General features: G+C 49.1%; 1 protein-coding gene across 2 annotated transcripts in view; it reads right to left on the reverse strand.

Annotated features, from left to right (window-relative positions):
• The window catches only part of ALOX5 (arachidonate 5-lipoxygenase), a 57,313-nt gene extending 47,537 nt beyond the window's left edge, over window positions 1–9,776 (reverse strand). Inside the window, exons 1-2 of one of the 2 annotated variants that reach the window (XM_025990024.2) lie at window positions 9,511–9,776; window positions 1,808–2,006 (exon numbers count right to left, since the gene is read on the reverse strand). In XM_025990024.2, the coding sequence (XP_025845809.1) occupies window positions 1,808–2,006; window positions 9,511–9,660 (349 nt within the window). In that variant the 5' untranslated portion in view covers window positions 9,661–9,776. The remainder of the gene's footprint in view (window positions 1–1,807; window positions 2,007–9,510) is intronic. The other variant, XM_025990030.2, reaches the window with a different exon arrangement.
• Window positions 9,777–13,568: the final 3,792 nt, after the last annotated feature.

A 13,568-nucleotide genomic window follows, 5' to 3' on the forward strand; every position in this document is an offset into this window, starting at 1 on the left:
TTTCCCACATTTCTGATCCATAAGATTATGAACAAAATAAAATGGCTATTTAAAGCCACTAAGATTGTTTCACAGCAATCGATGGATAGCTTCTATGTGCCACTCCAGATCTAGCCTTCACCTTGTCCTGTCCCTGAAGGCCCTGATCTTATTCTTCATTGGAATGAACTTCATCATTGGGCTTCACATGGGGTTCAGCTGCTGGGGACCCTGACCAGACAGAGAAGGGCATGGGAAAATGAGGAGAGGACATTTACTCCCTAGGTCCTCTCTTCATGCTTCCCCACGCTGTATATATCCCTACTGGTGGCTACAGCTACTCCTATTGGAGCTCTGTCTCCAGGACACCCCCCTTCTGGGATTATTCTGGCATTCTTTCCCTCCCCCCACCCCGCCAGAACTAGCAGTGCTAATGGCCTGCACACTGGTGTGCTCCCCTGCATACTGGCCTACACCTTTCTAAATATCTGCATTTGAATGTGCCATATGTTTTTTGCCAGAAAAGGATTCAGGGTCTGTGGGAAAAAGGACTGCACAACCAAGAATCCTGGGTTGGAGGGGTATGAGGGAGACCTGGAGCTAGTTGTTTTTCTAATTCTAGAGAAAGAGAAGTATCCTGTCCACAACTACTCACATTTTGGCCACCACAAGACAGAGTGAATTTTGTGACTTTTTTTTTCCCTGTCAGATCGGGAGACAAAAATCCTCCTAGCTCCAGTCATTCAGCTCAAAAATGTTTTTGGAATTTGGTTTCTTAAATTTCATGTGAGAAACCATGGGGTGCAGCCTGAATACTGGGTAGAAAAGAAGTTTTTCCTGTTTTGTCTTGGTGTTCTTAGCTAAAAAATGGGGGTAGTAATCATTTCCATTTTACCTACCCCACTGAACCTCTGTGAAGAATGAATGATCTACTAGGATAGGAATGCACTGCCAACTAGGAAGTATTAAACATCTTACTGACAAAAGCATCTGTCTTCTTCCTCATTATTTTAGTGACTCACAGCTTTGAAGACTTCTTGTCCTGGGTTTAGAGTGTGAGCAAACTGAAGGACCATCATTTGGAGTCAGAATTTTGCCAAGGCATGGGTTTGACACTCACACACTAAGAGGCTAGCATGCAAGGGGGACTCATCCAGAGAGACAGTGGCTTTAGCTGACCTTTGCCATCCATTCTTCTCTCTGCTCCTCCATACCAGGCCAGCTGTCTGTCTCTTATGAGGAATAAGAAAGGAAGTGCCAGGTTGGGGTCTGCACATTGGAGGGTCTTGCTGAAGAGGGCAGATTTTAAGTTCTTTTCTCTTTAAGTGAAATGTAGGACTTCAGATTTAACAATTGGTGCCCATGACCACCAGGCATGACCATGGCTCCTCTAGGCTGTGCTTGGGGCACTCCTAATCAACTTTTCCCCTTCCCAGTCCTGTGTGGGATACCCTGGAGCCTAAGCCCCGCTATGACCTCACAGAGAGAAGAAATGAAAATTCACCTGGACAACTGCCCATCTAGGGAGATATTCCACAGGTATTTGCTGTTAGGTGCCCTCTGACAAAAAGGGAATCATAAGCCTGCCCCTGAAGGACTGCAGCACAGAGGGATGACAGCTGAGCATGTGGCTGGGGGCCTCTCACTCCGCCCTCTGAGTGCGGGACTTATTAGTACCCTTAGGAACATCATACCACCTACAAGTGCATCGAGGCACAGAGCAGCAGTGTTATTATTCCCAAGAATACAGTTCTTTGAGGAAGGAGGGCCTGCAAACCCCTTGGGTTCCTGGGAAGCTCAGGGAGTGGAAGGAGCTTGAAATACTCACCACGTCCATCTCTCAGGACAATCTCGCCCTCACCAGTGATCCAGCGGTAGCAAGGGAACTCGATGTAATCTCCACAGGGCGTCTTCAGCGTGATATACTTTAGGTACCAGTCATCATGGAGCCAATACTTACGCTTCTCGATTTTGACCAGCTGGATATCGCCCAGTTCTTCATCTACGGTCACATCATAAGAATCAACCTGAGATAAAAAAAAAAGGGCATATCAGATTGTCTGGAGGGGGGGTGGTTCCTGAGCCTCTGCATCACCCCTTAGTTTATTTAGCCAAGATGTTTGCAGAATGCCTGCCCTCGGCAAGGCTCTGTGCTGTACCTAGGAGACAGGTGGACAAGTCCTGGGCTCTGCCTTTATGGAGATGGAGGTCTAATGAGTAAGAGATGGATAGTGCTGCTCAGAGAGGGACATCCTGCTGTCTGCACATGATTCAGGCTGGAGGAGAGGAGACTCCAGGACGGGATGCCCTCTGGTAGACTGTGCTTGGTGAGGGCTGAGATGCCCATGATGAGGGCAGGGGAGCTGCTGGCCTTTCCACCCTACAGGCTGGAGGGGCAAACTGGCCTTTGCATTCTGGGTAGCCCTTTCCATCTTGCAAAGGGCTTGCTGCTGATAGCTATAGATCCTCACAATGATGTGAGGGTGAGGGGCAGTCATGACTGTGTCACAGATGAAGATACTGAGGCTTACTAAGTCCCATTTCAGCTATTTCTTTGCAGAGATGGAATTTTAATTCAGACCATTCCAGCACAGCTGCTCCATGTCTCTCTTATTCTCTGGGGAGCAGATAACTGAGTGAAATGGGGAGGCTCAGACGCAAGTGAAATTGCATAGATATTTGTCATCCTAGGGCAGGTGCTGTTCACTGAGCCACAGCAAGGTCAAGAAAATCAGATAAGCAGTTCCCACTACATCTGTGGCACAGTGGTGGGTTGAGGCTGGTCTTGCTGCTAAAAGGTGCCACTGCAGGCCATGCGCAGACTGCCCACCAGGTCTCTGGCACTGAGCTGCTCAGTGCCTCAGTGCTCCAGGCTGCCAGGCTCCTGACTCTAGGAGATGGGCAGGCATGGTAGGGTGCTGGGCAGCTCTTCCATGGCTTTGGGGTGATCTGTGTGTCTGCAGCTCTTGATGGCAGACAGAAAGAAAGGAGAGCTTGAGCACTGTACTGGGTGTTCTATACACCAGCAGGTTTGGGGAGCCCTGGCCTCAGTGCTCCCCCAAGGTACCTTTCTTTTAAAAAGATTTTATTTATTTATTCATGAGAGACGGAGAGAGAGAGAGAGAAAGAGAGAGAGAGAGAGAGACAGAGACAGAGACAGAGAGACAGAGACAGAGACAAAGACAGAGACACAGGCAGAGGGAGAAGCAGGCTCCATGTACTGAGCCTGATGTGGGACACAATCTCGGGTCTCCAGGATCATGCCCTGGGCTAAAGGCGGCGCTAAACCACTGAGCCACGCGGACTGCCCCTCAAGGTACTTTCTAAGCCAGATTTCACCAACCCTTGAACTTCTTCCTTGATGGCAGAACCTAGAGGAACACTATCAGCATGATAGTGAAGTAAATGGAGGGGAGGGGTGTTCATTCTGCGTGTGACCCCATATGTCTCTATTTCCAACCTTCTCTCACCAAGCTTCCAGAGGAGCCCCAGGGAGGACTTCCTAAGACGAATGGGAAGTTGGGTATTTTCAGCAAACCTCTTGGCTCAGAGCAAAGTGCAGCTCGCATGTTGTGGTTACTGAAGACGCCAGACACTTGTGGTTAGAAAGAGGAAGCCTCCTCCCTGTGCCCTGTGGTCTGAGCCTGGGTCCTCATAGAGTTTCTGAGGACCAAGGAGCCAGGCCTCTGTACTGAGATGACACTTCTTGGTCCCTAACAGGTGTGCAGGCACATCTGTGCTGCCAGAATGCAGAATCCTGCAGGGTGAAAGAACTATTTTACCCCACAGTGTGTCCTGTGGGAGAGCAGAATCCACAGGTGAGGTCTCAGAGAGCACTGACCCCCAGGCTTGTGGGACCTCAGCTGGGGAGCCTGTCTGTACTGCAGGGTGCTGATGCCTGGGAAGAAGCCAGCAGGTCCCAGGATGCAGGGGCGGGAGAGGAGTCCCAGGGTGAGGGGCTGAATGACCTGAGGAGCTGGGAGGAAAAGAAGAAAGGAAGGACACAGCTCTTGTGGGATGGCTTCTGGGGTTGGGAGAGAATGGAGGCCCCCTGAGCTGAGGCAACAGCAGGCCATGTCCATTTGGAGAAGGAGAATAGGCACTGGACATTTGCAGGGCCTCTCCCCACTCCAGACTCCACCTGCCAGCCAGGCAGATGGGCAGAGACCTCAGCTCTCCCATGGGGCCACGACAGAGAATCCAACCAAGGACTGGGGGTGGCAGTATGGGGCAGAGGGCAAGGTGAGCCATGCAACAGGGCATCTCAGCCAGCCTCATTCTGAAGTCATACTGCAGATCCAAAGTGACTGGTCATGGGCCTCAGCAAATTGCTTTACTCCCTGAAGCTCTGTTTCTTCATCTAATGAGGGGAAAGAATGCCTAGCTTGCTGGACCATTGAGAAATCCAAGTGATATGATATCTAAGTAGGCTTCTTTCTCCAAGGCCACAGGTAACCAGCTGCTGTGTGCATCAGAATCAACAGGTCCTTCTTCCTGGACTCCTGAGGTCACTGCCTATGAACAGCTATGAGCTAGTATGGGCCTCTGTGCTGTGATCCATCCCTGACTACACACAGCAAATTGAGTAGCCAGAAGTAGATGTGGGAGGAAGAAATTGAGCCTGTGAGCTCAAACCTCTTGGCTCAAAATCTGGAGAGAATTCCTGAGAGTGGAGAAGCGGCCATGTGCATTTTTGTTGCTGGCAGTGCAGGCAGGCAAAGGGAAGTTAGCATGTGGTAAGGCCTGGGCCTGGACAGCTGCTCCAGGGAAGTGGCTTTCCTGTGGCTCCAAGGAGCTAGGTGGGTTGACAGTGTCTGTGGTTTTGATGCCAGGGTAAGTGATGAGAGGACAGCCATTCTAAAGTAAAAAGTGCCTTGAGTGTGGACACTGTCTTGGGAAAGGTGAGTCCAGGACCTTGTAATAAAAAGGGAAGGGAGTTGGGACCAAAGAAGACTCTGCAGGACTGGGTGATTCTCAGATGGAGGGCTAGGTGTCCAGCTGGCAGTGGTAACTGACCAGGAAGAAATGCAGCAGCTTCTCTGAGGACAGTGGGGTCTCCATTCAGCATACCTGTGATGCAGTCACAGGAGAATGGAACTCTTCAGGTCCCCTTCCCCCACCACCCCCATAGATGCCTGGCAGAGGGCCCTGGAGTTTCACCTAGAATGAACAGGCCAGACAGACTAACAGGGACTCAACATGCCATCTAATGGGGTCTTTGGCAGGGGGAGAGTGACAGGCCTGTCTGTCTGGCTTGTATCTGGCTGGTCCTGGCTTCAGACCTGGTACTATAGGAGGTAAACCAGGGCCAGAGGAATTCAGTCTCACCCAACTCAGAAAGTCTTAGGGACAGTCTAGTCTGTGGCTCTGGCACCTAAGGGAGCCACTATTGGGGAGTCCTAGAGGAGAGAGTAAGGCCTCCAGGAAGATCTCAGGGCTCTGTATATCAGACAGCAAAGTCAGGTCTTAGGAACTGCGAGATGTCTCTTCCTGTCTCTTCTCTGTAGGCCAGTACACTGGGCGAATGCTGTGTCTATCATCTGTTTGCCATGAAATGTCGAATTCTCATGTCCATTCTGTACACTGTATGCTATCAACAGTGGATTACCCATAACAGGCCCTCAATAAATATAGTATATGAACATGGCCAAGAAGATGATTATCTCATTTTACAGATGGAAACTAAGGTAGCTACCATGCTAGTAACTGGTGGCTCTGCATTTAGAATCCATATCTGTGGATGGCCAAGCCCAAGTTCCTCCCACTGTTCCCCTGATCATATCATGTGTAAAGCCCTGGACTGGGAGACACCTGACCTTGCTTTTAGCCCTGGTTCAACCTCTTGATATAAAGTATGAAGGGCCAACATGGAGTGGAGTGGAAGGATATGGTAAAGTCTAACAGACGGCATTTGTGGCAGCTCTTGGGGGGTGAGGTGAATGGGGAGGGGAAGAGATGGGCAAGGCATTTCGATGTAGGGAACTGAGAGAGCAAGACCCCTGAGGTGGGGAATGCATGTGTAGAAGGAGGAGGTTAGAGCTTAGAGTTCCTTGGGTTAGAGGTAGCAGGTGCAATGGTCAGATGCTGGAGAGGGATGCACAGGCAGGGAAACATGCAATTTCCCAGTCTCATCTCACAGAAGGGCCAGTTTTCTAGTTTTACTCATTGCTTTCAACTCTTTATTACATATATGGTTTTAAGGCTTTTGAATATTTCATCAATGTGTTAGCTGGTCACTTTTCATTTGATCTTTATATCAGCATTTTTATAAAGGTTTCTTTGTTTCCGTCCCAGATCCCTGCTGTTGCTGGGACAGGGAGAGGGATCTCTCTGCTGGAGCAAGGACAGAGCAGAGTCCTGAGGCCCAGCCTGGGATGCTCATATTGATGGAGGTTAAGGGGCTGGGCAAGGAAATGAGGAGGTTATGGAGCAGGGAAGAGGGAACTAGGGGACACTGGAAAACAGAGCAAGAGGGAGAAAATGGAGCAGAAAAGAAGAGAGAAATGGGGGACATTGGGTGGTGATGGGAACTAGGGGGACAGGAAGGAAGAAAAGGAGAAACAGGAGCCAGAATGTAGGGAAGAGAGGATAGAGAGGGAAGACTAGGGGATAGAGATTGAAGCTTACAGGGAAATGTTTATTTTTCATTAATATATTATTACTGAGGAGGTATTCTAGAGTATTCGCTTCATAGGGAGATTAATAAGATTAACATACCCTGAATATACTTGAGAAGTATATATAGTTGTAAGACTTGTCTACACTCACTGAATACATTTAAGGACAATATACTAAACACTTCTGTATTGTCCCTAGCTTTCCTAAAAGTGCTGTCTTGGAATGAAAATGGATCAAGTAATATTTCCCAGAGACCTTCAGATCTGTAAAAGTTGTCCCATTTGACTTGAACTGCTTTCAACTGACAGAAGTTAGGAGACAAATCAATTTGGCCAGACTTGGGCCAGTCTCTGGGCTGTGTGGGTTCATGGTATGGGCTTTCCCAAGCAGGCAGTAGGGAAGCCACTGAGGGTGTGACCGTTCACAGGAGAATCTCACCTTTGAAGGGCTTCAATTCCCAGTCCTGACCCGAATCAGTATGTGGAACTCTGATGAGAATAACTAGGAATCTGTAACTCAATTTATGGAGAAGAAATCAGTTCTATCATTTGATTGAATTGTGCCCAGAGGAATGTGCATGTTGACCTGCCAAAGACCTAGGGATGACTGGACAGGCTGCCTGGTAACAGCCTTTATTGTTGTGACTGTGACTGTTGTTGACCATAATGATTAGAACCCTTTCCCAAGTAAGAGGGGATGGCCAGTTCTTCTCAGCAAATATTTCCTCTTCTAAGGTTTCTTTTTCACCTTTACCCAACAGGAACAGACTGTCCTTAAAGAGACAGCAGCTGGAGAATGAGGAAGTAGCTCTGGGCTGTGCAAGACAAAGTGTGGAGTAGCTTTGCATCAACAGGAACTTTCTCAAAAGTGGATTTTTTTTTCAGAGTCTTTAGGAACTAACCAATTCCCCTGCAGCCCAGCAGCTCTCCTGACTTGCCCTCTCCCACCTCAATGGAAATGTGACATGCAAACCTCTCCTGAAATTTGCTTCTGGGACTTTCACTGAGATGTTTTGTCACAGTGTCATTTGAATGAATTCTCAAGGTGGGGAAGTAATGAACAGAACAGTGCTTTTACCCCTCCTCTAATGATCCTGTTATTGTCACACTACAGTGTCTCCTCCTGGTAGAGGCCACATGTGGGGTGCCCTGTCCTATACAGCATGAGCACACAGATGTGTGTGTGTGTGTGTGTGTGTGTGTAAAGGAAAATGGGGCCCATTGCAGTCCCCTTATTAAGGGGAAATAATCTGTATCCTATCCTCCTTCCTGAGATGTTGGGGGAACCACGAATGAATGGAATTAAATGAAAGTCCTACAGAAATGGCAGAAGGTGTCATCTTCCCAGATGGATGTCTTATTGGCCTTCCTGCACCACGGTCCTCTGGGCCAGTTCCCTAATGGGCACACCAAACAACAGACCATTGTTTTTATACTTAACACCTCACTCTTCCTCAAGGGAGCTTGGACCAGGCTAACGTCCTGAACTTGGCTAAGTGCCAAGTCCTCTAATAACAAGGTTTTGAAGCTCCTGGGGATGAATCAAGCCCACTTTGAGTTTGAATTTGGGAAATGCAGTAGACTATTATTTACTTACTGCAGCCTCTACAGACTTAAAACCTAATTCATGAATTTTATCCGAGAAATATTCAGTTGAACCAAATGAAATTCCCAGTTTTGCTTATCAAAAATTGTCAACTATGAGCAATTTTGACATATGGTTCAACCTAACAATCAACTAAGGGGTGAAAAGACCACTTTGTAAAGTCTGAATCTTTTTGGTCCAGTTCAGGAGCTGGGGGGCAATGGAAGTGTGTTGGGCATGCAGTGTGTTGAGACTGTCACAATAATCATACAAGGAACATTTCCTATGCACTTGGCAGTGGACTGGGCAAGTCATTAAAAGCTCAGTAAGGATCATGACCTGCCATGCTCACAGAGAAAGCCACAGGGCTGGAATTCATGCCCAGATCAGCATCAGGAGTTCACTTCTAAATGGTGCCACCTGTACGTGGCACCACAGAGTAGAGGTACAGTAAATACTGGCTCTTTTTTGCTCTCTGGATTCCCACAGCTCCAGGATATCTAGTAAGAAGGGGAGAGGAGAAGCCCTCCTTCCTCTTCTTGATCCACTGTGCCCTCATGTCTGGGGTGGAAGTGTTCCCTAGTGTATACCCTGCTGGGAGACAGACAATCTCCAGGCTTTGCAAAAGGCTTTTTGCTTGAGTTCTCTTGTTCTTCCCTCTAAATTCCTTTGGGGACCTGTCCTGAGAATGTGCGCTATACAGTTGTGAAGACATCTGCTAACTCCACTCTGGGCCAGTAGCTGGGCTTAGGCTCAACCAGATTCCTGGACCAGCCTGAAATCATCCTTTCCATTTTACATTTGAGGGAATGGAGTCCCAGTGAGGGGACAGAGTGTGCTAGCAGTCAGGCCCAGATTCAACCCAGAGCTCTGAACTCCCAGACTTGTGCTTTCTTTCTCCCCACAGCTTGAGGCTGCTTCGAGGTGCCATCTGGCTTCACAGTAGGGCAAGGACCTGCACGCCCCCACACCCCACCCCACGACCCACATGTGGAAGGGGCCCTACAAAATGGGGCACAAGTAGCGCTGCCCACAGCCCTTGCCCAACGAGGAACCTTTCAGAGCCTTCGGGTCCCAGCTGCGAAACGGTAAGCGGACCTCGGGGCTTCTCCTGCTCCCGGGGCAGAAGCGCGGCGCCCTGCAGGTCTCACCCTGCAAGCCTCCCGCCCCTGCACTTGGGTCCCAGGCGCCCCGACGGAGTCCTGGACACTCCCCTAGCCCAGTCCCTACCACCTCAACAGGTCCCGGGCGCCCCCGCCCCGACTCGGTCTGGGTCGCCCCGACGGGACCCTGGGGGTGCCCAGCCCGGTCCTAGCCCCGCGCCCTCACCGCGCCGCGCTCAAAGTCGTTGTAGAAGGGCTTGTCCAGCAGGTGCTTCTCGCTGCAGCCGGCGGAGCCCACGAGGCTGAGGTAGATGTAGTCGTCGGTGCCAGCGAACCACTGGCTGCCGGTGGCCACGGTGACCGTGTAGGAGGGCATGGCGGGGGGCTGCGAGCTCCACGAGCCTGGCACGGCGGGTTCGCGCGCGTCCGCAGGTCGCGGCACCAGGGCCGCAGCCTCCCGCCCCGCCCCGCCCCCAGCCCCAGCCCCAGCCCCAGCCCCAGCCCCAGCCCCGCCCCGCCCCCAGCTCCAGCCCCGCCCCCCGCCCCGCCCCCGCTCCAGCCCCGCCCCCGCCCCGCCCCCAGCTCCAGCCCCCGCCCCGCCCCCGCCCCCCGCCCCGCCCCCGCCCCAGTCCGCCCCGCCCCCGCCCCAGCCCCGCCCCCGCCCCCGCCCCCCGCCCGCCCCGACGCTCAGGCTGCTGGCTACCCGCGGCGGGCAGGCGAGGGCTGGCGCGGCTCTGCTCTCGCGGCTTTCACTTGGTGTCTGTTTTAGGCGTCTTGGGGCTGGGACCCCCTAAGCTGCCATCCCCTTACCGAGCGTCCGTTCATTGTCTCGCTCCGCGCCTAGGCATTGTTCCCGCTCTCCACCTTCCTTCTGCCTCTGCTCGCCTGGGCGCGGGGCTCCGAGAAGGCGGAGGGCTGGGCTCCCGGGGACCTCCAGAAGGGAGGCGTAGTCCCTACACTCACAAGTTCCCGGTGTGACTGGGGACCGCCCATGCCACGGTCTCTTAGACCAGCGGTGCTCTGGGAGTTTGCAGGGAAAAGGGAGACTCACCTGGGGATTCCGGGAAGACTCCCCGGAGGAAGCCACACCAGAGCCGACGCGGAGAGTGGTCTCTGCAGGCCAGAGACTTGGGTGAGCTCCGGCTTCACCCAAAGGCTTGGCTGAGTGTCACTCTCGGCAGGGTGCGAGTGGGCACCGAAGGGAGCAGACGCCAGGCGCCCTCAGGACAGGACATCCTCCGAGTAGAGCCGGGAGCAGGGCAGCCAGAGGGGGGCCGCGGCAGCAGAACACAAATCTGAACACTTAGGTGTTGTCCGGAGAGGCCTGCGGGCTTGGGCAGGTGGGGGGCGGGGTGGCCGAAGAGACTTGGGGCGGGAGACGCCTATGGTGGGGAAGGACTTAGGCTTGCTTGGGGATGGCTCCTGGGGGCGGGGGACCACTCACTGAAGTTCTGGGAAAGAAGATGTGGTGGACTCCACAGCAAACATGTTCCAGGAATTAGGACCGGGGCTGGGGAGCGCGCTGCCTGGCGGAGTCATGGGTCAGCTTTCTAATTTTCAGGCTGAACCCTGAAAGGGCTGTCAGTAGAAGATGCTGCTCCCTAGGAGGAAGCTTCCATGGGTGGTCAGCGTTCCCACTGCTGCGACATGATTTTATAAGTCTTCTGTATTGGCCTGCGCCCCCCACACTTCATTCCCACTTACTAGGCTCAGGCTCACAGCCCTTCCCCTCCCCAGCGCCAGCTGAAGAACTGGTGCACATTCAGTAATGAGCTGAACTAAATTAAAATACAAGTTCATTCCATGTGTGTTTGGGAGGTGGGTGTGTCAAGTCCCCGGCCTTCTTGTACACTCACTGTTGGGGAGGAGCAGAGGCAGGCCTGAGGCAGGCTCCCTATTTCTGGGAACCCGGGCTCCACCTGGTGGCAAATCCCGCTTCCTTCTCTGCCTGGCAGGACCAACCACTGAGCAGTGAGTACCTGCCAGTCCACTTTCGGCAAGTGGGAGATAAGGGCAGATTTCAATGGGACTAGCCTTATTCATGGAAAGACAGGCACTGAAGGGATTCTCTGGGAGTCAAGACATGAAAGAATGGGCACAGCTGAGATGCACAGGTGAAGCTAACACAAAATTGGGACCCAACCCCTGCCAGGCCAAGAGACAGGCTTCAGGAGCCCCTGCGGGTGGTGTGAAGAATGGCTATGGAGTTGCACTTGACATCTAGGAATGAAATGACTATTGTTTTTCTTTAAAAAGTACATATAACATTTTTTTGGATAAAAGTAATAAATTATTGTAGAAATTAAAGAAACGTTTGATATAGAAACAAAATTCGTGGATAGAAAAGTAGTAAATATTTATTATTAGACATTTTTACACCATCAGGACCACACCATAGTGTGTAATTTGTCAGATTTGCATTTTCCTTAGTATTATAACATGCATTTTCCTACATAATTTTACCTTCAAAATATTTTGACAACTGCATAATATTCAGTTATATGGGTATACCACTATTTCTTTTCATTAGTCCGCTATTATTGGGCATTTAGCTTTCTTTCCCTCATTTATTGCTGTAGTACATATGTGGTGCTTAAAACATTTAAAAAAGTTTTTCTAAGTCTTCTGAACCAGGAACATGGGACATCTTTCGATTCATTTAGATCTTCTCTAATTTATTTCAATAATGTTTTGTAGTTTTCAGTGCATTTTTTGTTATTAAATTTATTCCTGAATATTTTACCTTTTTTTTTGAAGGAAAGCTATTTATTTATTTTTATGCCTCCCTCTCCTCAGCTTTATTACAGTATAACTGACAAATAAAATTGTATATATTTAATGTGCACAATGTGAGGTTTTGAAAAATGGATACACTGTGACATGATTACTGCAATCATCCATCATCTTACATGATTTCCTTTTTTTATTTTTCTTTCTTTTTTTTGTGTGTGTGATGAGAACACTTAAGATCTATTAGCAAATTTCAACTATACAGTATAATGTTATGGACTACAGTCACCATGCTGTACATTAGATATCCAGAACTTATTTATCTTATAACTGGAAGTTTGTACCCCTTGACCAACATCTCTACATCCCTGATCCTGGTGACCACTGCTCTACTCTTTGGTTCTGAGTTCAACTTTTTAAGATTCTACATGTGAGATCATATAGTATTTGCTTTCTTAGCATGATGTCTTCCTGGGTCATCCATGTTGCATCCATGTTGCAAATGCTACAACATTTTATGGATGCATAGTATTCCATTGTATATAGATGCACATTTTCCTCATACATTCATCCATCGATGGGCACTTAGGTCGTTTCCATATCTTAGCCATTGTGAATAATGCTGCAATAAACATGGGCATGCAGATACCTCTTTGAGACCCTCGTTTCATTTCCTTTGGATCTATACCCAAAAGTGGGATTGCTGGATCATATGGTAGTTCTATTTTTAATTTTTTGAGGAAACCCCATGCTGTTTTCCATAGTTACTGCACCAATTTACATTCGCATCAACAGTGCACAAAGGTTCCCTTTTCTTCACACTGTAGCCAACACTTGTTACCTCTTGTCTTTCTGATAATAGCCATCCTGACAGTGTGAGGTTATCTCATTGTAGTTTTGATTTGCATTTATCTGATTAATAATGTTGAGTACCTTTTCATGCACCTGGTGGCCATTTGTATGTCTTTGAAAATATGTTTATTCAAGTCACTTGCCCAGTTTTGATTCGGTTTTTTGTTTCTTTGCGATTCAGTTGTAGGAGTTCCTTATATATTTTGGAGATTAAATTCTTATTAGATGTATGGTTTGCAAATATTTTCTCCCATTGAATGGTTGTTTTTTTTTTTCATTTTGTTCATTGCTTCCTTTGCTATGCAAAAGAGTTTCAGTTTGATGTAGTCTCATTTATTTATTTTTGCTTTTACTTCCCTGTGCTTTTGGTGTCATATCCAAATATAATTGCCAAGGCCAATGTCAGAGAGCTTTTTCCCTATGTTTTCTTGTAGGAGTGTTACCATTTCAGGCTTTATGTTTAAGCCTTTAATCCATCTTGAGTTGATTTTATATATGGTGTAAGATAAGGGCTCAGTTTCATTCATTTGCCTGTGAATATCCAGTTTTCCCAACATCATTTATTGAAGAGCCTATTCTTTCCCCATTGTATACCCTTGGCACACTTGTTATAGTTTAGTTGACCATATTTATGGGTTTCTTTCTAGACTCTATTCTGTTCAGTTGGTCTATGCATCTGTTGCTGTCCTTTGATTATTTTTT

Source organism: Vulpes vulpes, chromosome 15 (genome assembly GCF_048418805.1).
Source record: "Vulpes vulpes isolate BD-2025 chromosome 15, VulVul3, whole genome shotgun sequence".
Classification (NCBI taxonomy): Eukaryota; Metazoa; Chordata; class Mammalia; order Carnivora; family Canidae; genus Vulpes; species Vulpes vulpes.